Source organism: Athene noctua, chromosome 2 (assembly GCF_965140245.1).
Source record: "Athene noctua chromosome 2, bAthNoc1.hap1.1, whole genome shotgun sequence".
In the NCBI taxonomy this organism is placed as follows: Eukaryota; Metazoa; Chordata; class Aves; order Strigiformes; family Strigidae; genus Athene; species Athene noctua.
This window is the reverse complement of record NC_134038.1, coordinates 150,318,418-150,345,585: the sequence shown is the minus strand read 5'-3', so window position 1 is coordinate 150,345,585 and position 27,168 is coordinate 150,318,418. Positions and strand designations below refer to the sequence as shown.

General features: G+C 38.4%; 1 protein-coding gene across 1 annotated transcript in view; it reads left to right on the top strand.

The window, feature by feature from the left end:
- The window catches only part of CPNE4 (copine 4), a 249,287-nt gene that overhangs the window by 132,429 nt on the left and 89,690 nt on the right, over positions 1-27,168 (top strand). The window contains exons 3-7 of the mRNA XM_074900646.1: positions 1,199-1,378; positions 14,229-14,300; positions 17,901-17,975; positions 23,766-23,849; positions 24,714-24,803. Coding sequence (XP_074756747.1) covers positions 1,199-1,378; positions 14,229-14,300; positions 17,901-17,975; positions 23,766-23,849; positions 24,714-24,803 — 501 coding nt within the window. The remainder of the gene's footprint in view (positions 1-1,198; positions 1,379-14,228; positions 14,301-17,900; positions 17,976-23,765; positions 23,850-24,713; positions 24,804-27,168) is intronic.

Below are 27,168 nucleotides of genomic sequence, written 5' to 3'. Positions count from 1 at the left end.
ACACCTTTGATGAGCACTAAAATAAATCTGTGCTACCAGGAACTGCTCATTTTTTTCCCCTGCTTTTGATTTGCTTGACTCTTTGTGTCCTTGCCGATAACTACTAGCAAGGCTAATGCATTATAAACTCTGAAAAGTGAAGCAAGCGGCTGTCATTTTTTGCACAACAGATGTTCCTGATCAAGAATCAGACAAAGGATCTCATCACTCTTCCTCTGAGCAATTTAATTTGTCTTTTCCATAGCATACCAGCCACCTCCTTTTTAGTGACTGATGTGCCCAAGTCCTACTTAATTTTAGGATCAGTTCTTTTAATCTTACAGAATTATTAGGGTTTTTTCTGTGCCAGAGCAAAGAGAGTGGAAAAAAGGAGATTGCTCTATTGCTTATGGTGTCACCAATAATACATCATAATGAAAAGTAGCAAAGGCCTACTTCAAATATAGGAAACACATGTACTACATTTTAAAAGAACCAGAAAGTACCCTATGAGCACTTATTTGAAGAAATAGCAATTTAGATTTGATGGTGTTTAGCAGTTGTGAGGCTCAGAGGTAGGGATAAGCATGTATAATCCATCAGATTCTTGTAATGCAACTTAACGAGGTGGAAAAATTTATATATTTTTAAGAAAGGTTGTTTGCTGTGGATCCAGTTCTCCACTCCTTAATCATACAAGTTGTTCAAAATGAGTAATTACTGGAGTTTTTGCTTGCTTTTCCATTTAGTTTGATAAAACTGTATCGCTCTGCTGCTGTTTTGTAGTGCTGGATGGGTACTGCTGGAGATGTAAATTCTATGGTTACTCTATAGTTAATTTCCCAGTTATTAGTCTGGCACAAGACAGTAATTTTGCCTGTGCACAGGCTCTCTACTCTGCAACCTGATTGATCTAGTATACCCAATGGGGGACAGTTATTGTTCACCCTGCAAAGGAGGATCTAGACTGTGCACCATGTTCCTACCAATGTTTGCTAAAGACTTGGTGGAAGGTAGAGGCAAGGGAAGTTGGCCTTATGCATGTGGCCAGCCCTGCACAGAAATGGCAGCTGCTGCTGCCTATAAAAATGGTGGCGTCCGTGGCCACAGTCACAGCTGCCAGTCCTGATAAGCGAGCAAACTGTATCTGAGGAGCTCATTGTAGTTCATGACAGGTAGAAAGAGAAACCACTTCTATAACCTCTTTTCCATTTGGCAGGTTGACAGGACAGAAGTGATTCGAACCTGTATAAATCCCGTCTTCTCCAAGCTGTTCACGGTGGACTTCTATTTTGAAGAAGTGCAGCGGTTGCGGTTTGAAGTCCATGACATTAGCAGCAATCACAATGGGCTGAAGGAAGCCGATTTTCTTGGTGGCATGGAGTGCACTCTTGGACAAGTAGGTATCACTGCCATTTTTTCCCCTTGTCATTCATCTTTTGTATGTATATGAAATGTATCGCTTTGTTAAATGACTGATGGGTGAGATTTGTCATTCATGACAACATTCTTAATCGGTGCTTTGAACAGGATAATTAAGAACTTCTGCTGGTTTGATTTACTGTGGTAGTATAGCTGTAAATCAGCTAATGCTATAGGAAACTGAGCATCAATGACTGGCCTTGTACAGGAGGAGCCCAAATTCATTACACTACTGTTGAGAAATAGACTGATTTGGGAGAAAGACATTGTTCTTAATGTTATATGGGATTTAAAGCAAGTTGCAAGTCCAAGGAACACCTAAAAATACACCTTAATCCCATAGAGTAATGCCTGGTGATGTGACAAATAGAGAGATAGGGTTGGATTCATTTCCTTGACTCTCAGTCATCCAAAGTTAAGTATTTAAACTAACTTACTCTTCTGATTTGCATCTTGAGTTCAGTGAGAGAAACAGACAGTTCCAGCAGTTGATTAATTTCATCTTCATTTCACCAAGATAAATGACTTTCAGGAGATACCCGTCTTTCTCCATTAGTTATCAAGAGAGTCTAGGCAGCTGGGTTTAGAATAGATACCTAACTCTTTAGATGACTAAATTTTAGGGAGATGAGTTCTACCTACAGGATCAATATCAAGATCAAAGCCAGGCTCGCAGTTAATTCCTGTGTTGCTGACTGGTAGCACACTACTGTGTCCTAGGCATCAGTTTATTTCTAACTGGCAGACTATTTGTTATGCAGCATCTCATAACACAGATATCAGCTCTTTTCAGTAATGCCAGGTTTCACTGAGCTGAGTGTAAATTTGCTCTCCATTCTGTAGCAGGTTGTGTGACAAGACCGGGCACTGCTTTAGTTTTGATTGTCCTTTGCAGTGCATCCACATAAATTTATAACCTGAACATAGTAGCCTGTCATGGAAGATGCTTTAGAGCTTGTGTTTCCTATATTCTTACCTTTTGTTATTAATCCCTCAGCCCCACTGCACCTGAATCCCTTTGTTTTTCTTCCCAAAGCCATTGGGTCAAACATGCTGAAAGAGGAAAAGTCCTCTCAGTGAAAGAATTAATATGAAATATACATATTTACTAAACTGAAATCTCAACATGTAGATATTGGTATTTAGAATATTTACAGTGCACTATAAAGTCTGTTCTTTTTGATGACTTCTTGTGGCTTTACTCAATGAAAATAAGCTATCCTATAACACCAAGGAGAATGAGAAACAAAGAAAAAAGTTATTATAATATTCTTCTCACTTAATTGGCTTGAAAATGAAGGGGAAAAAATGTCATTGCTGCCGCCTGTAGCATAAACGTCTTTATAATGATTTGATCTCTATAAATAGCACACAGCTGTGTTGGTTGCAGTGTAATTTTAATGGTAACCAAGAAAAAATAACAACAGTGTGAAATCTGTTCACAGTAATATAGCCTTGAGGACTTTGATCTAATATTTAGACTTTTTTGGTGGTTCTTCACTCCCCTCTTCCTAGTTTTTTAACTTTACATAATTCCTCAACTGATTTAAAACCCAAAAATGTTAGCACTTGAATTGTCATCCAAACAAAGCCATATGAGGAGTCCAGCATTGAAAATCCTGCAGCACAGGCTGTATGTATGGAGCTTACACTCATACTTAGCTGTTTGGTGTAATTACTGCATTTTCTTAATTATGATGATGGAGCCATGTCTTTTCTTGAGGTAATTTTGACATTAATGTCTTGCTCTACATCACTTTAATTCCTGAATAAACATGATTTTGTGTGAGAGTCTGTGCCTGCCTATCAATTTACTTTCCCATTCCAAGTAGATCTTATATGAGACATCCAGGAAGGTTGTAGACTTTTGGGCATAGTCAGAAAGACTGATTTCCTCCCCACCCCCCAGTAAATGTGCCAACTTCTATTGCTGTCTTCTAGGTAAGAGTTGATAGTAGAAGAGATTCACTGCTACATGTACTTGTTTGTAAATCATCATTTAGATGTGTAGTAAACATACATTTTTTCCCAAATCATGTAATACACTTACCTAAAACAAAATTAATGAGAATAATAAATGCTGGGAAAGGCAATAACATAGTTGTACAGTAAGCTGACAGAGAAGTTAGTTTTTGCTTTCTTCTGATATATCTAAATCCTACATGTAGCTTACTGGATATATACAAGCTTATTGGAAATTTGAATGCAAATGGTGGAGAAATGTGGTTTTTCGTAAGGTGTCATTATTAGTCTCCTCCCAAATGCTGTTATAAATCCGTGTCCCAAGACAGTGATAAGGGCAGTAGCTTGTATGCTGTTAGATCCTGAACATACACTGTCTAGTGACATCCCGCTGGATTTTGAGCAATATTTATTTCTGCTGCTCTTGCGAGGACAAGCCAGTTTTGAGCTTCTGCTGGTAAATTCTGTGGTTAGCAGCATCCTGGCATTGCAGTCAGTTATACCTGGATAAGAAGAGTAGATGCATCAATGGGCATTTCATATGCCACAGTATTTAAACACAGTAGAACAAATGGTTGTGGATAGATATCTGCTGAGTGTAATTAAGAAACCATCAATGTGCGAAATAGAGACATTTCCTTAAAGTGGTTTGGTTTGTCCATCATGCTCAAAAGTTACCCTTTCAGATAAAACAATAGCAGATTATCTCTTGAAGGGTTTGAGGGGGAGGAGGTTTAGTGCAAGGGTTTTTGGGGGGAATCTTTTTGTGTGTTTTTAAGTACTAAAAGTCTGTTCCTTCCACTCAGAAAGGCTCTTTACATTCCAGTTTCCCAGCTTCTTCAGAGTGTCCTGGTGATGTACCGATTTGTGGACTCTTAACAAATGTGTTCTGTACAACTGGAATGATAGTCAAATCAATAAAACCACAAAATATTAGAGAAGGTACTAAAGTTGAAAGTGCAAACAAATTTTCCTCAATAAGTAGACATGATCTTAAAATATGACCTGAAATTACATGTAGTTTATAAAACAGTTTCTAAAGGAACTTTACATCAAGAGAATGTACCATACTCCAACCATCTAAGCTGTCCATGCTGTATTAACCTACCATTTAACAATGCCAGTTCATTTAAGGTGCATAATTAAAAACTATGCATTTTAAAAATACGTTATTGTTTTTCATTTTACAATTCATTTCTAAGTAACTGCATAAAACCAGTATCTAATAATACCTTTTTTTAACAATTAAGTTGTGCAGTCATATGGTAGCTACTTAAGCAAGGAAACTATGCTGTTTGCTTGTAACCTCACAAAGATTGTTCTGAATCTGAAGCACATTTGTGAAATTATGGGACATTAAAAAAAAAAAAAAAGAAAAAGTTTTGTCCTCTAAAAGGCAACACAACATGAAACATGCTTTCTCCAGACTTGAGTGTGAAAGAAGTTTTTTGGGTTTTACCTTTGGCTTTGTCTTGATTTAGGAATACAGCTATAGAAAGAGCAGATGAATTCTAGCAAAGTTTACATTTCTAGTTTTTACTCTAATTTTAGGTATCTGTGCACAGAATTTCTATCTGGAAGACATTTCTTATCAGAATTTGAACATGCAGTCAGCTTGTTCTGACAAAGTCTGTTAATGGTTGAGCTCAAGGTTGAGTCTGGATAATTTCATCCCACATGAAGTTACTTTGTGGAAGATGTGACTGAGCTTTGTGAGGCTGGAAGTGGAGACTAAACTGTGACAGAATAGTGTGTGTTTCAGCTGAGCCTAATGAAAAGCTGGAACCGGAGGGAAAGTTTAGTGCAATACAAGTAATTTAAGTCAGAAGGGACCTCTGGAGTCTCTAGTTCAATCTACTGCTCAAAATAGATTAGAGCAGGTTGCTCAGGAGCTTGTCCAGTCCCATTTTGAATGTCTCCAAGGATGGAGATCTCTCAGCCTCTCTGGGCTATGTTCCAGTCCTTTGCCACCCTCACAAGAGCAATGGCTTTCTGTCCCTAGGGTTTGCCTACCTCTGGCAAGACCAGAGATAAGTGAAGGCATAATGAACCCTCACTCCTATGCATGTGGAAATGTTTACAAATACTTGTAGTAGCCTTCAAGTGTCAAAAGAAAATCTGAACTGGCAAATCAAAAGTAAACAAAGCAGGGATGACTTAGCCATAGCTGGTCTTGCTTTGGGAGGAAGGGACTAATAGCAGCCTTCTCGAGCTGCTGCTGTAGATGACAGCTCTCAACCTTTGGAGTGGGAGTGTTGGGGCAGAGCAGTGGTTTGGCACTGTGCTTTCTACTATGACAGAAATGGCTTGGGATGCTCCATCAGGCTGTTCATCTGCCCACTAGTCTTCTAGCTCACTGATTCACTCTAAATAGTTGCTGTTCTTTGCATATACATACTGGCAAGCAGAGGCACCCGTATATCTTTGTAGTGATAAGCAGTGAAATCTCAAGCAGTGGTATTTTAACTACCATTTTGGAGCACTACTCTATAAAGGTGATCTCTTGCTTTCATATAGGTAGGTGCTTTAGGTGCTATGAATCAGTTCACCCTTGGTTTTGGTTTTACAGATGTCTGTAACTAAGGAGAGTAAATTTTTCCCCTTCTCTTTCCCCTTTGTTTTTCCTTTTCCCCCTCCCCATCCCTAGGAAAAGTGTTCAGGCACTCCACTCACCGAGACTAATCACTTCCAACTGAATCCCTATCTAAAGGTTTTGTATGTCTATTGCTTTTTGGTTGTGATTGTTTGTTTTGAGGGGCAGGAGATAGATTTTTTTTAAAAAATTATTATTTATTTAGTGGTTTGGGTCTTTTGTCCACCAAAAACAATGGAAAAAATTGTACATGGACAAACACTGTTAGAAATTTTGATAGCCTAATTTTCATGATATTCATCTGGGATAGAGACACCCCAAACCCAAATCCTTTTGTATTTATGTGTTAGTGCCTTCATGTGTTCTGAGCCTCTCTAAAGCTCTCTTATCAGAATTGTTCAGTTTTACATTCCATAAATTTTATAAAGTATAAAAGCTTCATCATTTAGTAGAGTAAATGTTCAAACTTTCTAAAGCCAAAGTTAACTTCCGAACCACACAGGAATTAAGTATCAGGAGGGTGGCTTAGGAACACTTTTTCTCTGAAGTTTCACCCAGAAGTCTCAGCCTGATCTTTAAGAACTCACAAAAATTATGACAATAGATAATCATTTTTTGACAAGAACTAAACAAACTTACGTTGCCAAGATATTCTTGATTACTGCTCAGCTGTGCCTGCATTATTATTATAGGAACCAGTGAAGCTGTTATTTCTTAAATGCTGTGAACCATCCCAGCTCTGCTGTGTGGGAATAGCCTTTGTGACTTCTCTTTCATTACTTACCACAGCTGGTCTTTGCCATTTCCAAATTTGTAATTTCATTCCTTGTTTGGTTTCTTTTAATTTACAAAAGTGTTAGAATATTGTTACAATTCACAGCTCCCTTACATGATCAACTAGTAGCACAAGTAAAAAAAAACCCAAAACCTACAGAGATGTTAGATTTTTCCTGCCAAGAACTTTTTCAAGTATTATTTAGAGATTTAATATTTCCCATACATGTGTTTGTATACAAATTATATTTAAAATCTTCCTTCTCAGTAATGAGTATTATTGTTTCTTGTGTGCTTTCAATAATATATGCCATTAACAGATTATGCACTTGAAAATGCTCACTGATTATTAGTTCATTTTCAGCCATTGCAAATCCCCTTGCTCTTGAATTGGAGAAAGGCTGAAAGAGCTATGATTGCATCTGAATTAATGAAATCGAAATAGTCTATACGAGAATATTTTCTTAATAGTCTGTTGACTGCTTCTGTGGTGCAAAAGACATAGGACCATTTTTTTTCAAGGTATCTGAACTCCTAAATCTCATTAAAATCTGTATGCCTCCTTAGGTATCTAAATACCTTTAAATATTTGGCCTTTAATCTCCTCCAAATGAAGTTGCTCAATTCATTAGTGGGATGAATAATGTACTTTATTAGATATGAATGTCATCTTCTACCAGGGTTTACTCAGAGCACAAGAAAATCATCAATGCAGAACTCTTCCTAACTTTTCCTAACCATTTGAACACCTCGGTTATCCCCAGGAAGCTCTTGGTTTGCCATCGCAGCATGATCTCTGAAGCTGTAAGATTTTCAGTTCTAGATGAATCTTGTCAGTCAAAGTTAATAGAATTACTTGTACAATTTGTACTTCTTTGTTTTTACATACTTTATCTTTTTGTGTGAATTACTGTAGCAGTCTTTAGAAAAGTAATTTAAAATTTAGTTTGCTATTATAATGAGTTATTATTATGACTAATTCTAAAAGGGCTGCTGCACTACATACTAATTAAATTCAAATACCTTTTATGTTATTGATAAGCTATTTCCTGTAATAACGTTATTGCCTCTTGTGATAGGGATACCTTTTTTTCTCAGTGTTCTGTTTTGACTGACTATTTTTAGGTACAGGTCTTTTATAAAGACAGGGAGAAGTGTAATTTCAGTTGTAAATAGACTGAGCTGATGAATAATATAGGGAACAAAAGAAATCTTGAAGAGTGGCGAGTATGGTTGTTTTGCTGATTAGGGATACCAATTAAACTCAAACACCAGAGTGAGAAGAGCAGGCGTATTCTACTAGAAATAATAATATTACAGAATAATACAGAAAACGTACAGTAAGAAAAGACAGAACAGCGCGCTTAAACAAATAGGAAAATACCATGTAATGCATCAAATCATTACCACCTGAGAAAGAGAATAGTGATTAAGAAAGATACATCACCACTTGCCTACTTCACCATCATCCAGGCCTGCAGTGGCTGGGCAGCCCCGGTTACAGCGAGGGTTTGGAGAGCCTGTCCCGGCAAGTGGGAAATCCTACGCAGTGCGTCCACCCGTAGGTGAGGCTTCCAGTGTCGCAGTGAGCAGTCCCAGCCTTATATACCCCAAAACCATCAAGCCACAAGAGCTGGCACCTTTGTTTTAAGAGGAAATACTTGGTTTCAATCTCACAATAGGTTCCCCCCAGAGCCTGGCCAGGGCTCAAGGAAGAAGCCAAAGGAGTTTCTCTGCTTATCTGATGGAATTATGCGCAAGGTCTCACATCAAGTGTTGGGGACAGACACCTGCTTCCATGATTGTGTCATTCTATTCACATACAAAGGAGGGGAAAGGTACATTCAAAGTAGCTACTTCACATGAGGTCACATAGGCAGACACCAGCCTCCATGACTGTTATTCTATGTTATTCTATTCACATACAAAGGAAGGGAAGGATACATTCAAGGTAGCTACATCCTCCATGCATATTTCATTAAGGATTACATTCCGATTTAACAGTTTCGGTTCAGGGCCTGTTGCTCAGGCTTCAACACTTCCACCTTTTACATCAGGATAGGTGGTTTATTGTAACTTAGTATAATACCTGTTGGCATAATGGTTACCAGTTATGAAATATACAGGATTCATCTATAGGTCAACTCTGGCTTGGGCCTATTGTCCAAGCCTTAGCACTTCACTGGTACAGAAAGTATCATATGTACAGAGAGAATGATTATAACAATAAAACTGGCTCTACCAAGAAACAAAAATTCTGTGAGCAGTTTGAATGAAACTTCCCTCATTATGGATATGCACATCTGAACTTGTCTTGCAGGGATTTCCTGGTATCTGTGAAGGGGTAAACTCATCCCCCAAACATTTTTTTCATGAGAGTGGAGTAAGATCACTGGCATCTACCTCTTCATGTTGAAATGTAGCATGTTTGATGAAACTTTGACTATCTGACACCATTCATGGAAATTATTTGCTGGGTTTAAGAGTGGCTAGGGGATAGATAGCAAGGCAGACACAAGCCCATCAGAGATGTACAAATCTTGCTATGTCAAACAAAAAGCTAAGGATGAATCCATGAAGAAGGAGTGAGCTTTGCCACCATGAGACAGAACTACCTCAGTTCTACTGCACTTGCTGAAATCGGTCATTTACCCACACAGCTGAAATGTTAGTAAAGTCTGTCATTTTATTTGTGGGTGTTTAGAAGCTTACAGTATGCCTCAAATGGATTATAGAAGCTTACAGTATGACTCCAATGGATTATAGTAAGAGCACACTAATATTTTAATCAACAGGCTTCAAGGTACATTTTATAAATGTTAGATCTCCAATCATTTGTCTAGCCACTCTGGCTGTATCGTTCTACTTACAGCAATACCATGAAAGTGTTACAGTCCTTTATTTGGGAGACTGCAGCTGTGAAAAAGGTGCTTTAAGGGTTGTACTTATTTTTATGCAAGAAGGAGAGACCTTAGGAGAGCATGTATCGTAACTAGTAAATACTTTTGATATGGACATGGCCCGAGTTTTACATACCAGAGAATCCTTCTCTTGCTACAGGCCGAGGATAAAAATTATTTTGGAAGCATGGTCAAATAATTTTAATGGTATGTGTTAAAATCTCTGCCCCAACTTGACAAGATAGCAATTGCTTGTCAAGAAAGGAACAGAACTCCGATAAAAGATGCTTTAGGTTCAGCCACCTGTGCATTTTAGCATCCTTTGTAGCAAACAATTCAAAAAGCTGTAATTTCAGGAGGCTCTGAAAAATTCATTGAAGTCAACTGTTGCTTTAGAAAGGCAGGTTGCTGTACAGTGCTGAGCAGTCTGAACTTGAAGGCTGAAATTTTCCAGGTACTCTCTCGCTTCTTGAGTCCAAGCAATGTTGAGCACAACATGGTGACCAGTGGTTCACATGTCACAAGAGTTAACAAAAGCCAAGCATCATAGGACATAAATAGAAAAGAAGCTATGGCCCTTATCCATGGACATGTAAAGAAGCCTTTAACAAAAGAATATTGGTGTTATGTCCATAGTTAAATATTATACAAGTCAATTTAATTGAAGCAAATAATAAAAACCACGCAGCTTTCTGATCCCAGAGGAAATGTAGACTGTGACTGTCAAACCTCTGGCTCAGGGTGACACCTAGAAAAACTGAGTCAATGCTGTTAAAGGAGCTTGGACCAGCCCCAGCTGTTACGGTAAACAGGTCTTCTCAGTATGATATATGGGATTTATCTGTTCCAGCCAATGCTAAGTAACTAGGTTGAAAAGCCATATTGAAATTTTCTTGTTAGTTCGATTTATAAGCACTGGGAATTCTGTATGATATTGAAAGTTATCCCTATATTGGGTTAAGGAAGGACCACATAGGGAAATACATTTTAAAAGGTTCTTAAACAAGCCAGGTAAAATAGGTCATTATATTTCACAGCTCATCTTACACAGTGGTGATTAGTTCACGACTCAGGCATGGGAGAGAGCAAACCTTCATCAGGGTACTTGTCTCTGAGTGACTGCTGAGCAATGCACTGTACACAGCTGGTGTCAGGGCCTTGGTGCTTTTATCCAAAGTGTTGCATCTGTTCATACTTTTAAAATTTAAAAAAAAGGAAAACACCTTTTATATATTCTAAATTGGAAATACGATCAAGTGGCACCATGTAAATCCAGATTTAATTACAGCAATATGGAACATCTGTTCTGATCTGTCCTTAACCTATTTGGTCTTGTATGTAATAAGGCAAATTTAAGACCAATATTCAAGGGAATTTCCCACCTCCATTTTACCTTGGAGTTGGTATCCCTTAGCACTGCAGACCAAAAATCTAGTGAAGATCATGTTCTATTGAGATGATTTCATATTTGATAAATAGGAATCCCTTCAGAAGGTTGAAACTAGATGGTCTTTAAGGTCCCTTCTAACCCAAACCATTCAGTGACTATGATTCTATGTGCATATACCCCCTCTCTGAAACAGAGCAGTGTCTTTTACAGTCGGTTCATATTCCCACCTCTTGCAGATGTATTCAGTATGATATGTTTTATTGGACACGTGTCTGTCTCATACCAGAACTGGGTAGTAGTTTATGCATGGCTGTAGCTGCAAATAAACTTGACTTTGTAAGTCTTTTTAGCCTCACCTCCTAAATCTCAGGTTTCTACATCCATTTTCTCACTGGTAGGTCATGCTTCTAATAAAATGTTTATGAAAAGACATGTTCTGGAAATGTAATGAGGTTTACTAGGAATGAACTGGATTCTACTGTCTGTGCCATTTCTCATCAGTTTTGGACAAAACTCTTTATTATCTGAAGTTGAAGCTTTAAATTCCAAGTTTATGAAGTAGGAGTCAAACCAAAGACTCCGAACAAATGGAAGACCTATAGTTAATTACCTCCTTGTAAGTCATTTTGCTAGTTCAGCTATCTCGGTAACTCTGAACTTAGACTAATGCTTTCTAGGCCCTTGAGTTATCTTTGTTTAGGACTTGCTATCTGGCAATCAGGTCAGCAAACGCTCTTTATGATAATGTTCAGAAGAAGATTTACACTGATACATAAACAATAAATATGATATATAATTGATGGCAGCTTCTTTAGAAGCTGTTCTTTTAACCAATGAAAGTTGGTTTGTACAGTGCATGAACAAAAAGGGCAATTTACTGCTAAGGAAAATAGATTTCTTGAAGTTATTGCAGTGTTAGTCTGTGATTCCTTAATCACTAATTACAGTTTGAGGCAATGATGTTGGGACATTGTTGCCAGATGGAAGATTCATTTTACTGGCCACTTAATTAACAACTGGTAAACAGTTGCACCCAAATACACATATTTACATACGCAGAGTGCTTACTGTGTCACAATGATGCTAATGGCTTAGAGAGCGAGTCTTACTAATGTGGTCTGCTAATGGGAATGTCAGAATAAATTACCTTCTCTGGAACTGCGAGCTGTCTATCTGCCACCTTCATGGGAACTCCTGAGCTTCAGGTTTCTGTCTGCCCGATGCCTCTTGAAAGCTGGGATGCTTTCTAAAGCTGCAAAGGGAGCTGCAGGAATTTGTATATTTGAAGGAAAAAATGGTTTGAGGGCTAGAAAATTTGGTCAAAAAGAAAGATAGAACAAACTTGGGTTCTGTAGTCTAAAGAAGACTGTGGAGAGTTGATATTAGTCTTCAGATATTAAGATTGTCTGAAAGAGGAAGGGGAAAAGATTGTTTTTCTTATTCATGGTGCATTAGACAGAAATAAGGGGCTTAAGCTGCAGAGAATTGGGTTAGATGTTAGGAAAATATAATTATCGTAAGGAGTATGAATACCATAATAAATTGCCAGAGGAGGGTGTTTACCTCTGGATATCTTTAAGAACTAATTAGACACACATCTGTCGGGTATAGCTGACCCAGGTGTAAATGGTCCTGCATTAGGACTGAAAAGCTGGACAAAGTGATTCTGGATGTCCTGTTCAGCCCTGTGGCAAGCGTGTGATCCAGCCCTGTGATGACTCTCCTATCTCACATTTACAGCACATTTAAAAGTTGCTTCTGTCCTGCTGCCTCCTTCCTGACAGTAGCTGAGGATAATCTGAGGTGCCACTTTTGCTTTTCTTTTCAATTTAGCAAATTGATAGGCAGGACAAACATATTTCCCCATGGTGATGTTAGGCTAAAATTTGCATCCTAATGACTCCCGTCTCAGAGCACCTTTTTTTGCCTGGCCATGACTCTGCATTACTTGCACTTCTCCAGCTCTGGCCATTACCTACTTATGTAGTTTTTTGCCGCAATGTGTATGATGAAGGGCCTGGAGCCATTCTTTTCCCTTGATAATGCCTCTCTTTTACTCCTAATGCTTCTGTGTATTTTGCCAAAGCTATCTATTTGTGGATCATTTTACTTGAAGTATTATGGGTTAGCCATCTGGATGAAGTTGCCCAAGTAAGGTTTTATGTGGGAAAGGACTGTTTCTAGTATAAAAGCCTCATTCCAGAGGTTAGGGATTTTTCTAGGCAGAAACAATCTTTCGCTTTGTATCTGCACAATATGATCCTGCTGCAGTACTGTCAGATTAAAAATAATATTAATTGTGATTCCTAAGCTGCTTTTGGAGTTACACCTATAGCTGTCTGCATTTTGAAGTTTTTCAACTAAAAAATAAATAAATTAATACAGCATTAACTTTACAGAGAAGAGGGACCTCATATACTGGGACATCACTGTAGCTCAGTAATTATGAATTATTTTAAGTTTTATTCCTTTTCTTATATTTTTACCTATCTAGTTTTAAATGTTTCAAGATTGTTAGGGAAATTTAATTATTATTGATATGGGAGATAACATCTTTTGTCAGCGTCACTCTGATAACTTCTGTTTGAAGTACATTTATGAATTGGTCAATGGACAAGTTCATTTTCAATGCTGAGTTCTAGGGAAGGTCTAGTACCTGGTGAGAAAAGGAGACAATTTTGGAACTAAAAGTAAGGGACAGATTTCTTGCTTCTTTTCTGAGTTTAGAGTTGCTGATATTCTGAAATAAAATAAATGCCTTCTTTTTGAAATGGACCTCATTTTCCTATGAGAATAAGCGGATTTTGGAGGCATCTCTGATAGATTTGCTGTATACAGCTCCCCTCTTACTGTCTTTGAAGTCCATTTAAAGCTTACTTCTGTCCTGCTGTTGCCATCATGGCAATAGTTGAGGACAATCTGAGATGTGGTTTCCACTGTTCTGTTCAACTCAGTGAATTGTGTTCTTTCCATTCTGCTTGACCCCATCTGCTTGATTTGTCCTTCCATTGCATCCTGTCCGCAGGCTTCCTGGGAAACCTTTCTTCTCAGATGTGGTCTTACTGTGTTAACTCTGATCATAGATTAAGACACTGCCTTGATACAAAAAACAAAACAAAAAAGCAACATAAAAATTGAAATCACAGTAAGCCATGTATTTACTACAAATTCAATTTTTTTTTTTTCCGTTTGTTTTTATTTTGTGCAGATTGTTTCTCAGAGGAAACTCTCCAAGTCCTTACTCAAACATGGGAACACAGCAGGAAAGTCATCTATAACAGTAAGTCAGTCTTAAATACACTTTTATTTTCCTGTTATTTAGAAATATCTATTGTGACTAATTTTCCCTAAAAGCATGTATTTAGATTGTTTATTTAACAGATTGCTTTTGCTGTTTCTGGCAAATGCTTGTTGCAAGGAAGTGGCATCAAATATTGAATGATTTGTTCAGAAACCACAATACTACTGCTTTTAAGGTACTTTGATGAGAGCAAGAAAGCTGTGTTGCTTGCTTACTTTTAGTTGAAGGTCTAGAACCTTCAGAAATTCATTTTGACCCGCTTTGATGCACAAAGGAGTTTGATGTTTCTTGGCCCTTGGGCTTTTTCCAGTTTCTAAAAAAAACCAACCAACCCACCAACTCAGAGAACACACACACCCAGCAACACCAAATTCAGAAGTTTGATGAGATTAGGTATTTTAGCTGTGTTGTAATGCAATTATGGACTGGATAGTTATAACCCCATGTGTATCCTGAAGTCTGCAAATCAGTGTATTACCTCTCTTTCATCTTTCTCTTTGCTGGCTTGTTTGGGAGATCAAGCTTGTCTGCACTGAACCTAGCATGCTTGTGACATTTGCGGCTCTGCATTAAGACAAAGACTATAATAAAATATTCTGCTTTGGGGATCTCTGCTCTGTTGCCTCACAGAGTTAAGAAGGATTTTTTTCCTTGATGTGCAATTAGCCAGATGGGTTTCTTTTGGCCTGTTTGTCTGGATTTATTTCCTACCTTCCGCCACAGCAGACTGTATGAAATAATGACTTCTGAGAGCCCAGGAAATTTTCTTTCTTGCATAAGGTAAACTAGTTTTTGTTCTGGAGATGGAAAGGAATTCCCCACTCATCTGGCTGAACAGAACCTGGAGAGAGTTTTGCTCCCTAAATATCTTGGTGACGTTTGCCTGCTAGGATTATCCGGGCATACTTCATCTGGTCCAGATGCATCTGTTTTGCACCCCCCTCCTGTTCTATGAGGAACACAAAGGAGTTTTGTCTTGTGAAAACACAAATGCTCTAGTTCAACTAAAAATTAGGCTTGTTAGTAAAGTGTTCTGGCAAAATAAAAATTAATGCTCTGTGATATACAGAAGATGAAAGAAAATGAGTTAGTCCCTGCTGTCCTAACTGGATGATAACCATGAAAATATGGACCTTAGTTCCTTGCTTTGACTGCTGGCCAGTAGTACTAAAGAGCGCGTTGACTTTGCTTGAATGGGGGAAAACCAAACTCAGACAAAAATTATTGTGTGAAAAGTTTGCTTTCTCAACAGAATAAGTCAAAATGGATTATTTATAATTATTTTTAGACCCGGGGACGTACCAGGTATCTGTCAACTATGGAAATTTCATGTAATATTTTCCTAACTTGTTCTGCTTAATTAGGAGTTTTTCATAGGATGTTGAAAGCTCCTGACTTGGCATGTTTCACTGGAATTTTATTAGCCCTTTGACTGTGTAAATTCTCATCAATACAATTTTATTATATGGCTGTGGGATGAAAACAGAGCATTGTTCAGCTTCTCCAGTTAGAAGTCTGTCAATCTTTATAAGATAGGGTTCATTATTTTCAGTTAAAAATATTTGTGAAACTTGGTGTGCAAATCCCAGAGCACTGTCGGTCATATACAGGTTATGATCTTTTAAACCATCAGAATACATTGAAAAGAAATGTGTCAAACTCTATGAGCCAAATTTCTAGCAAGTTCATGTTTGCCTGGAACCTGTAAAACATCACATATGTACCTGTGTGATGGTCCTTTAATGCGCAGTTAAGCATCTGTGCCCCTATGTGGTTGCATGTGAATATTTTGGATGAGGAAATAATATCACAGTTCACAGCCTTGAGGTGTCACAGCCAGAATAGTCTTGACTCAGAGAATTTTACTTAATTAATTGTCAATTAATGTAAACTATTAATTACTGATTTGGGTATTGATAAACAAATATGACAAGCAAACTCTTAGGCAAAATACTTTTTCTCCCCCTTCCCTGAGCAAAACTTCAGTTCCGGTACCTCTCCTGCCCCCTTCATAGTCTCCACTCCCTTTGCCTTCACTACATGTTACGCTCAATCCCTTTGGTGAGGTGATGGGTGGCACAGGCCAGGATCAGAGCATAGTGATTTATTTTTTGCTGTTCTTTGTTTCTTACTCATTTTCCCAGCTGTGCTGTGGGCTTACACAGCAGCCACAGTCCCTTTGGAGGGCATTCCTGGTCCAGCACAGGCCTACCTACAGGTGCAGGCCCTCAGAGGTACCTCCTCTGTCATGGAGCACCTCCTTCCAAGAGTTCATCTCCAGCTGTGTCCCCAACAACATCCCCTTCTCCATGCCTGCTCCTGGATCTTCTTTAGGGTGGCCTCGCAGGCCTCCTACTGCTCCTCTGTGCCTCATGCTTCTGGCAGTTGCTACCCTTTCTTAAACATGTTCACACAGAGGCACCGTATGGACCTCTGATGGGTTGATATTTTGGGGTGCAGTTGGTAGCTGCTGCCCGCTGCCAAGCCAGCTGGAGCCAGCTGTGACAAGCGTGAGGCAGTTCACAGCCTCCCCACACAGGTCACCCATGCAGCCCTTGCTCCCAAAACCCTGCCAGTTATGCCCAGTGCAGAGTCTAAATCAAAGAAATTAAAAAAAGTCTTTAAAAAAATCCCAGTAATAGTGGAGTTTATTGAGGCTGTAGACATATGTGAGCAGTAAAATCATCCTGCACTGCAGTGCTCTGACTGCAGCTCTAACCTCAGCAGCCTTCAGCTGGTTTGAAGAATAGCTGGGGTGTCCCAGCGGCTCCCTGAGTACCTGGAGTCCTTGCAGTGGAGATAGTCTGTGCCTGGCTGGCGAGATGAGGTGGCTGCCAAGTGTGGGCATGAAACACCCAGGAAATAGGGGGGGTTGGGTGATTTAATCTCTCCACTGAAGCATCTTAATGGCTCAGAAAGGCTGTTTTTGATTGGTTTTGTTGGGGTTTTTTTTAACAACATTGCACAGCATGGTGACTGGCAACATTATCACAGCATAGTTTATGCCATCTGAAAGAATCACGCTACATTATTTTAGTGTTAGTTCTCTGACTCAGTCTGAAGTAAATGGTTTTACCAGTGTAGTTATTGCAGAAAAACTATACCAGGAGAACTCTTCTACTGTAAATATGCCTTTCATGGCAACTAATGGCAGGTGACTTACACTCCTTTTTCCATTTACCTTGCCAAATGATGCTGAAGCAGCATAAAAATAATTAATCTTTCTCCTTGGACACTGTAACATGGTGGAATTCTCCATTGTCCTATCTGACGAAAAGTACTTGGTCAGTAAAAATAGATCCCTGATCGATTTTGATGTCAGTCCATTGACAGGTGATTGACAAGGCATAGTCATGTGATACAAAGTGATTCAAATTTGTAGACTTAACAAGGTGGCACCCATCAGCTGAGCAAGGGGTTCACTGAATACTCTCAGCCCTTCCTGATTGCAAAGAGAAACATATTAACTTGTACCACAGTTAAGTTTCTTAATGAGGTCTACATTCTTCACACTGGAAAATGACATCTTTCCCCCCTTTCACCACACCATGCAAAACTCAAATGCAGCTTTCCATTTAGGTGATTGCTGAGGAATTGTCTGGAAACGATGACTACGTTGAACTTTCATTCAGTGCACGGAAATTGGATGACAAGGTAAGCTGCTTGATATTAACCTTACTGAAAGATATAAGAATGCCTGCAAATATTATTTGATGAGATTTTTCCCGACAGATAGTTTTGCCTTATATTATTAAACACATTGGAGATTTCAGATGAATCTTCACAATGAGGCTTTCCTCAAGTTGCAAAGTAATTAAAAAAAACCCTCAAGGGAATATAATTAAAACCAGGACAAGTTAATTACTCTATAACCAAGACAATTTAATTATTTAAAATGCCACAGATCAGAAGTGCTTAGAGACGTGAACTTTCTATAAGTAGTTAAAGATGTTATAGTTGAAGTAAGCATCTTAAAATAAAGCTAGAAAACTTCATAACAGCTCAGTCATGACATACATTTTGTTCAACAAAATGTAACTTGAATGTGAGAAAAAGACTCGTATATTTGTTAAAAACTTTTTCCCTTTTTAATAAGGTAACTTGCCACTGACTCAAACACTACTCTTTGTTACAAGGACTACCTCTTTCTGAAAATATCTGCTGTTGTTTAGCAATACGTATATAATAAGTACTTCAAGCAACACATAACCCGAGAAAACCAGATGACTGCGTGTAAGGCACACTCTCTGTTATTTCAGTGTAATTGCAGACACATAATTATTTGAGGTAATCTGGGGAATATTTTAGCAATTCATAGATGTCATAAGACTATGACCATTTTTAGATATTAGGGCTTTAAATGTAATTGAATATCAGATGATTACAATTGTACTGGATCACAATATCTACCATTAGCATATAGTCCCTTTTTATAAATGAAACTGCTTCTAATTAGAAATGTATGATGACACTATACAAAAATTCATGATTCTGATGCTCCAGGCACGTCGTTTTAAACATTTGACATGTGAGCTGCTTAAAATCAAATCAGTGAGAGTACTTTTAGATACAAACAGCCTGATTTTGAAAATCTTATGTAACTGATAAATAATATTTTTGGTCGAAACTGCCAGAAAAACTCAGACAAGCAGAAAGTACACAGGAAGATTAATAGTACTGGAATTTATTTAGAACATACAGGTAAATAACATTACTGTGTTCAGGATCATTAGCAATCGTAAATGATCAGGACCTGAATTTACTTCTCGTCTGAAAGATAAATTACCTCTTCCTTCAGAGCTGCTGGAGTCTCAGTGTTTCTGAATCACATAATTTATTTAGGTGTCAAAATGTAGATTTACAAACTTCTCTTTAGACAGCCATCTTTAGATGTCATTGCCAAAGTTGTATACAAGTTTCTTCCTGTTCCACATGCTGTCACATCTAGAAAAAAGTAAAGGACATATACAACATAATAAAACTCCACTTGGTCATTCCTGTTCCACAAATGTAAAATGTAATCTGGTGCAAATATTATGATTGCTTTATGACTCTCGTTGGTGTAAATTAAAAAGATACTGTGGAGTGCGCTTCTGAGCCAGGTTAGTGTTTTCTGGACAATAGATTTGGAGAGTGGTTGAAACACTTTATGGGGATAAATTCAGGCGATTATCTTTGAAATATTGCAAGAATATTGTCATTCTTGCCATTTTATCATGTCTAGTCAAGGTGCGCTTCAACTAATAAAAAATTCCTGGATGGTGCAGTGTGCAACTCAAGCAATGACTCATTGTGTGTTATCTGAATCAAAACTCCTGTCTTCAGTTGATGAAAATCACTGGAAACCTATTCAGCTGAAAGCAGTCTTTCAATTTCCTCCAGCTAGAGGCAGCTCTAAACCTGGCTGAACCTTAGTTTACCTCTTTTATAAGAAAAGACTGTGGATTTTGGTATGGCTTATAATGACCTTTGGCATCAGTAGATGCAAAACACTATTAGTAATTATTGTTGTTAAGGTTTGAAATTACTTAAATTGCATAGTTCAGCCATTGGTGAAAAAGTATGAGTCCTCTGATGTCACATAAACGTCCATAAAAAACCATCAGAGAATTGAGAGTAGCCCATCTTGTAAAATCCTAAGCATGGTTTTGCATTCCTCTCCCTCTCAGAGAAGTGATACCTGAGTAGGGATGTAACATCAGAGAAGCAGACCAAGGGCTGGAACTGGCCTTGGAGTCTCCTGAAAGATAGAAGAAGCCTGTAGAAACATGCTCTGCTATACACAGGGTCACCTTTGTAACCCCAGGGGTTCCCGCACTGGTATCTGTGGGGGTGGCAGAAGACAAGTTGAATCCTAATGTCTCACAACTTGTGGATAAAGGAAGTGGAGAGAGGTTCTGGATGTGCTTTAAAGATAAAAAGACAAATAAATTCTTTATATCTATTACCATCAGTGGTATCTTGAATGGACAAGAATATTCTTCCTCCATCCTTTAAAGGAAAAGTCCTTGAAAGAGGATCCAGATTGGGGTCCTTAAATGTATGGGTTTCCTTCACTAAAGAAAAAGATGTCAACAACACATTTTTGGCAGATTAAACAAAATTTGTTAGTATAATTTAACAGGCAGGTTATGCTTGTTGTTTTGGGTTTTTTTTTTACACCCTCCTCATAAAACTGCAGGAGTTTTAGAGAAGCCACAAAACAATAAAAGCCTACTCAATTTTTCCTGGAGGGGTGGCTGAAACATTCAGTGGAAAAATATAGGAAAGTCACAGGTATGAAAGTTTCTTGTAGTTAACTGACTTTGCAGAGATAAAGGTTTTATTTTTTTATTGCAATGCTTGTTTGGAAGGTATAACTGCATTTTCATGTTTTATTGAAGCCCAGTCAGCTTAGATGGCACATCTTTGTTTCAAGAGATCCACTGAGAACACTTCATAGTAGAACAATAACTTTTGGAAAGGTTCTATTGCATTAATAGCTGTGTCACAATTACCATAACAAGCAGCTACGTTTTTATGATAGCTATAATAAATTACAAGCACTGAGGCAGGCAAACTACTTTTCCTTTTCTGAAAGAGGCAGTTATCATTGCTTGGGAAAGGTTCTCCAGCAAAAGCCTGCAAAATACAAGCTAATATTGCTTTTTTATATATTTCCCTGGTACTAAACTACTGCCCCAAAAAATTCTTGAATGCCCTGTCTTGCTGCTGAAAAATTTTCAGAATTATTAATGTCTTTTGGCTACTTCAGCCCTTTTCTGAGGGACCTTTGACTTGAGCTCCAAACGTGAATTTTAAAAAGTGTTATACTCTTAAATTAATGTACTAAAAGATGTGTCAAACTAGGTGCTCAGAAACAGAGGTAGTTAAATTTTTAAAGCTTAAGCCATGTTCTTATGTTATTACTGTGTAACTGCTCCACATACCGGAAGAACAATGTGCATTATACCACTGGTAAATGCATTACATTAATCATTTAAACACTGTTAAAATATCAAAACATTAAACCTTTACTGCTGCTACTCTTTCAGAGAATATGCTTGTGAGATAATGCAAAGCTGTTAGATTCAGCATAACAACCAAAAGCTTTGAAAATGTTAATAGCTATGAAATAAAAGGTTTATGATTTTTGAGTTGTTATGAAGCATCTTCAATATTGAAGGATTTTTTGTTTGTACCTTCATTCTGAAAGGAATTAGTCTTTGTTTTTGCATTGAAGGTGGGGTGTGATATAAGGTATCATCCAGCATTAAAATCTTGCCCTTTAGGTGGTATCACTGTGGTAGTTAAAACCAGATTATTAAAAATTACTTCCCTTGTGCTGATTTGTTGTTTCAGCTTTCATGATACTCATCTGGGAATGATACTATATTTTGAGTCTTACACAAAATCCTGGTTTCCTTTCTGAATTTTTCTGCAATCCAGTGTGCATTCTTTGGATGTATCATTTTGAGGTGTTCTCTTTCAGATAACTTTTCTTATCAAACATGTTTGATAAAGAATCTGTTAACATTAAGCTTTTACTCAAGCTTCAGTCAGTATACTTATGTGTGAAAAGAGGCAGCTCAATCTTTTTTAACCCTATGCACTCTGGATTTTGGTGTCACTATGTTTAAACAAGCACCTTCTCTCTCTGCTTGTTCTCTTTGCTATGCAGTAGTAATTGGGCAGAATTAGATCACCAAAGCCCCCTATATACTAGCAGTTTCAATTGCTGGATGGAGTCCAGATACTAAATCTACATCAGGGCCTTGAGGCAGATTCTGGAGTTATAGACTTCGTTGAGTTTTGTGCTGGTTCTACACACTTTTACACTGAATGCCCTGTAACCACATAATTGGAATAAATAGGCAAACATAAGGCTTTGCTGTTTAGAGCTCCATGTGATAAGATTTAACAAATATATATGCACTGCTTTGCATCAGTTTCTAAACATACCGTTACATTTTCTCTAGTAGGAAAAGAAACAGAGCATTCACAGAACAGCAGTCTGAAACACTACATTGATAGGTGTCATTTTTAGGGCATGGAAAAGATTAGGTTTGTTGAGCCTAGCCCAAGGCTTTGTGATCCCTAGGGACTCACTTCCTTCTCCAGACATTCAAATTCAGGTGTTTCTTTTCAAAGTCTTCTTTGCTTGTCTTGCAAAGATTTCTTTGCTTGTCTTGCAGTTGTGGAATTGTAAAAATGTCCTAAAGACAAATTTGACCAAAATGATGTGCCCTAACATTGGCTAGCATCCTATCCAAAACTGTTCCCATCCCAATGGCTGTCCAGCTAGTCAAAAATGAGTAAGGTGGGCATTTGATGAGGAGAAAACTGTAGAACTATGCATATTACAGTCATTTTTACACTGATGCTTTTATAGAAACAGCAGGAGAGCAAATGGAAATCCTCACTTCCCCAAATTGATATGGAGGTCTGTGGGTTTGGATATGGCCTATAGAGAAGAATAATATTCATATGCATAAAGTTAATCATGTGGCTTTTCTGAAGAAGAAAATGAAGAAGGGATTTGATACTACAGAAAATGGGCCGAGTCCACTTGAATGCTGCTCTTGCTGCACTGAACAGTTAGAAATCTGAATTAGCCAGCTTTCCCCCTCCAGCTGCAGAGGGCTAACACCCAGCTACTTCTCTGCCTCGCAGCCAGCATGTCCAGAAGAAATGCAATGTTGAAACAGAAGAGGCTGTGGTCAGACTGCAGTAACACTACAGAAAGCAACTTAATTTAGGTTTGTGTAAGAACACTCAGGGTTGTTAGCTGAATGCAAGACTAAGGGAAGGTGTTCTGCAGTGCAGTAAGTATGTGAACCTCAACGTCTCTCACAGATTTGCTTGTACTTAGAAATATCAGGTAATTTTCTGTATTCCCCTGATCTGTTTGTCAACTTAACATGGACCATGTTATCATATCCTGAAGATGACTTACTTCTCTAGCCTTCCTAATCCATTTTACCAGTACTTGTGTTAGTTGGTAGCAGCGCAATGTCTTGGCCAATTAACTTCTGTTTTGAGAGGGTGGGCAAATAGTGTGAAATTCAACACCACCATAGAATACGCTTCAAAGGGCCTTGCATGATAAAACTGATGTCAAAAAACCAAACAGATATGGAGACAGAAAGAAACAGTCTCGGCGGGTGAAGGAGCTAAAGCTCAGGAATCTGCACTGGGTGTGAGAAGGGAAAAGGCTGTAAAATGATGTTTTACAGTTCTGTCTGCCGTGATTGAATAGTCAAACTGAGAGCAACAGCAGTGCCGTGGAAATCCTTGTGAAACAAGGACAAGAATGAAATATTGCTGTGAGACACCAAGGGGTCTCACTAAAATCACGCTGTCTCTCCTTTTTCAATAGCAGTCAGGGAAGCACTAGTGCACTGTGCCTGAAAAGCTCAAAGTGAAAGAATTCTCAAGAGTAACCTGTCCTATATTTTATTTTAGGATTTTTTCAGCAAATCTGATCCTTTTCTGGAGATTTTCCGGATGAATGATGATGCAACCCAACAACTTGTTCACAGGACTGAGGTAAGAAATAAGGTTGGATTTACTTTCCTAGGACAAAGGTGGGCTGTCAGGAGGAATAGCTTGTGTTTCCAATGTCACAAAGGATACTGCAAGCGCCCACACTTTAATGTCTTGTGTAATCATTGACTAATGGATATCAGGTCTTTTCTTATTCACATGAGAGTAAGGGAAGATAGTACAGAAGCCAAAGATGCAAATTTAATTAAACTGGCACATATTCTGTTTGAAGGTTGGGAGATATTATATTTAGCCCAAACCATGCTACAGACAGTATCATATTTTTCCTTTAATTATATCTTGCATCGTCTCCATCTCCTCCCAGGTTGCTGGTGCTAAACAAATTTGTAATCTGGGTGCTTTACATCTGTTTCCTATGTCCCAGTGTCATTACTTCTTCCATGGTAATGACTGGCACTGTCTTAAAAAGCAGCATTTAGGTGTGCAGGGTGGGGCCATGGCAGGTATTTGGGGTTATGAAACTGTCTGTTATGGATCCCATAAACTGTTTGTGACAAGGTAGATCGTGCGTCTGTAACTTGATGCTGCCCATCCCCATTGCCTAATCCTACATCTCTTCCATGGCTTCCAGTTCAGGGATGCATTCCACAACTTTCCCTTGTGAATTACGCTCCCACTGAGCTATGGTATGTGCTCCTTTCTGGGGCTTTCCAGAGGAGGAGTGTTGCAAACTGCGGATTGCTCAAGGGCACATATCCCATGCATATTGTTCTTCAAACCTCCAACTGAGTTCTGCTTTCTTCTTTTTCTGGTGAATGTGCTGTATTGAAAAGTGTGGCTCTTGTTAGCAGTCTGTTTGTAGATGTGCAAATGTTAAGGGTTCCCTTCCCTTATTTTCACTTGCAGGTTGTGATGAATAACTTAAATCCAGCCTGGAAGACCTTTAAAGTGTCTGTAAATTCTCTGTGCAGTGGAGACCAGGACCGCAGGCTAAAGGTCAGAAGTCATTCCTACTTTTTGAATAGTTTTAGTCATAGAAAACAAAACTTTGTCTCTTTCAATGAAGATTACTACTCTGCACTGCTTTCTTCTTTGAATGGAAAAGATGATCAATCACACAGCTGCTTTATGATTGCCACAATCAAATGAAGGATGCAGAGAAGTGGTAATCCACTGTAATCAGTAGATTATACTCTATACTTCTTACAGTAACCTCAAAAAATGATGGGGCTGTTTTTGCCAATCAGTTGGATAATTTGAACCCAGCATCATTTAACTGATGAAAGTATACTCAAGGGAAGTGGCAGCCCTGCCACTATTTTAACTACTATTTCCTCACTTTTATGTCTGAAAACCCTCTATAAAAGAAACACTGAATTATGAGATCTGTTCTTATATTTGAAGAATAAGGTGGCCACAAAAAGACATGTGCCATAGTAATGACAGTGTTGCAGTCAGCAGAAAGATGGATGGTTGGGAACTTGGAGCTTCATGTAGAAAAACTCATCTTGTGGCTTCGGATTAAATCAAGACTGAATCCAGTTGTTCATATCTTCTAATGAGGTTTAAGTTTAATACTAAAATAAAAAATACTGAATGAAGAGCACTGTCCCCAGTGGCTAGTCAGTCTCTTGGCCCTGATGAAAAGATATTGGACCTAAAAGTATGGTACTTTTTTTATTCTTACCATTCCAAATTGTCTAATAAAAATTTTTCCTTATCCCTGCAAATCTTCCTTCTTTCATCATTATAGCTGCACAATCCTGCAGAAGAAGCATTGTCATTTTTCTCTCATTACATACTGCAGGATGTGCTGTGCAGATAGAAAAAATAAAATACCTGGTGTCTACATGTAATGGTACGTGCCAAAAATGGGTGGAAAAGGTAAAAAGGAGTCTTATGAATGCTTGGATTTATACTGGTCGTGCTAATTGTGATCTATAACTTCACAAAATCAGCACTGTTGTTATGGAACAACAGTGGTACCGACACAGTGTTTGTATGTATATATTTGTATGTTATTGGGGATGCCCAAGGAAGGTGCAGTTATGAATGGTTATCTTTATATATTGTTTGTGTCCCTTGTGGCAGTGTTAAGCAAACAAGATGAGTCTAAGAGCAAATGAAGTACCAAAAGAGTGAGGAAGTTTGAAAAAACAGTGCACCATGCAGCAAGGAAAAGTGAAGGATGAAGTAGACAAAGCACAGGATACTTAGGAGGCCAGACCAATGTGTTTGTGACAGGTGCATCTGAGATGTCGGAAGGAAGCTCAGCACCTTGAGTGGTGCAGGGAAACAGTTGTGAAAGATCTTTCCATCTACCCTTTAGCTGGTAAATTGTCAATCCAGTTGTGTTTGGCATGTCCAGCGGGATTGAAACAGAGTTGTAGCAAATGAAACAGAGAATGAGGTGTAGGAAAGGAACAGTCTCCATTTTTTAAACTGTAAGAAAAATTAACAGTATTGGCTAAAAGGGATTTCTAATGCAAATGAAGAAATTTAGAGGAGTTATGCATTGTAGCATGCGTGGGATGATAGTAATGTGAAGTGTCAGGATAATAACTTTATCTTGGGAGGTTGCAATTTTATAAATTTCCTGGGTAGATTAAATATCTATAAGTTAGTTGCCTGAAACACAGAAGACAAACAAATTACTGTGTTGTATAAGCGATATAGATATCCAGGAGAGGAAAAAAAAATAAAAAAGAGCAGCTACCCTCCAGAGGTAGAAACATGACTGACTCAAAGAACCGTCAAAGACAAGGAGCACTGTCATGGCTGGGGTCTCCACTGACACCTCTGATGCATGGGCTGCTACTTCATGACAAAAGGGAAACGCTGGAAAAAACAGAGACAGTGCTTTTTTGGACAATGAGTTTACATCACAGCTCAGGCAGGGCTGGGAGCTGAGCTTTTGCTTTTGAAGGAAGAGAGTTATGAAAGGCTTGGAAAGGAAGGGTGAGCAATTCTTTGAAATATTAGAGAAGGGTGAGCCACTGGGGGGACATACAAACAGAGGTGACATGGTTAAAGCAGATGGTAGTACTGTAGCTGCTGCGGCAATCTGCGAAGGTGAAAGGAAGCAGAACTGAAAGGGGCAATGCTAGAAAAAGCAGTATACTCAAAATATGAGTGAGATGCTGAAAGACTGAAGAAGAGATGTAATGTGACAGATTATCTGTGTTATGCAGCCTCTCTGAGGGTGCACCTTACACAACCAGATGCAGAAGGTTACACCCTGCCTCTTGGCACGGGGTCCCAGATCACCTAGTCCAGTTTATATCTAAGAGTCACTTAGAGCAATCAGTTGTGCCTGCCCTTATAGGATCTGCTTCTTCAGGTAGCTTAAACTGAAATGGGT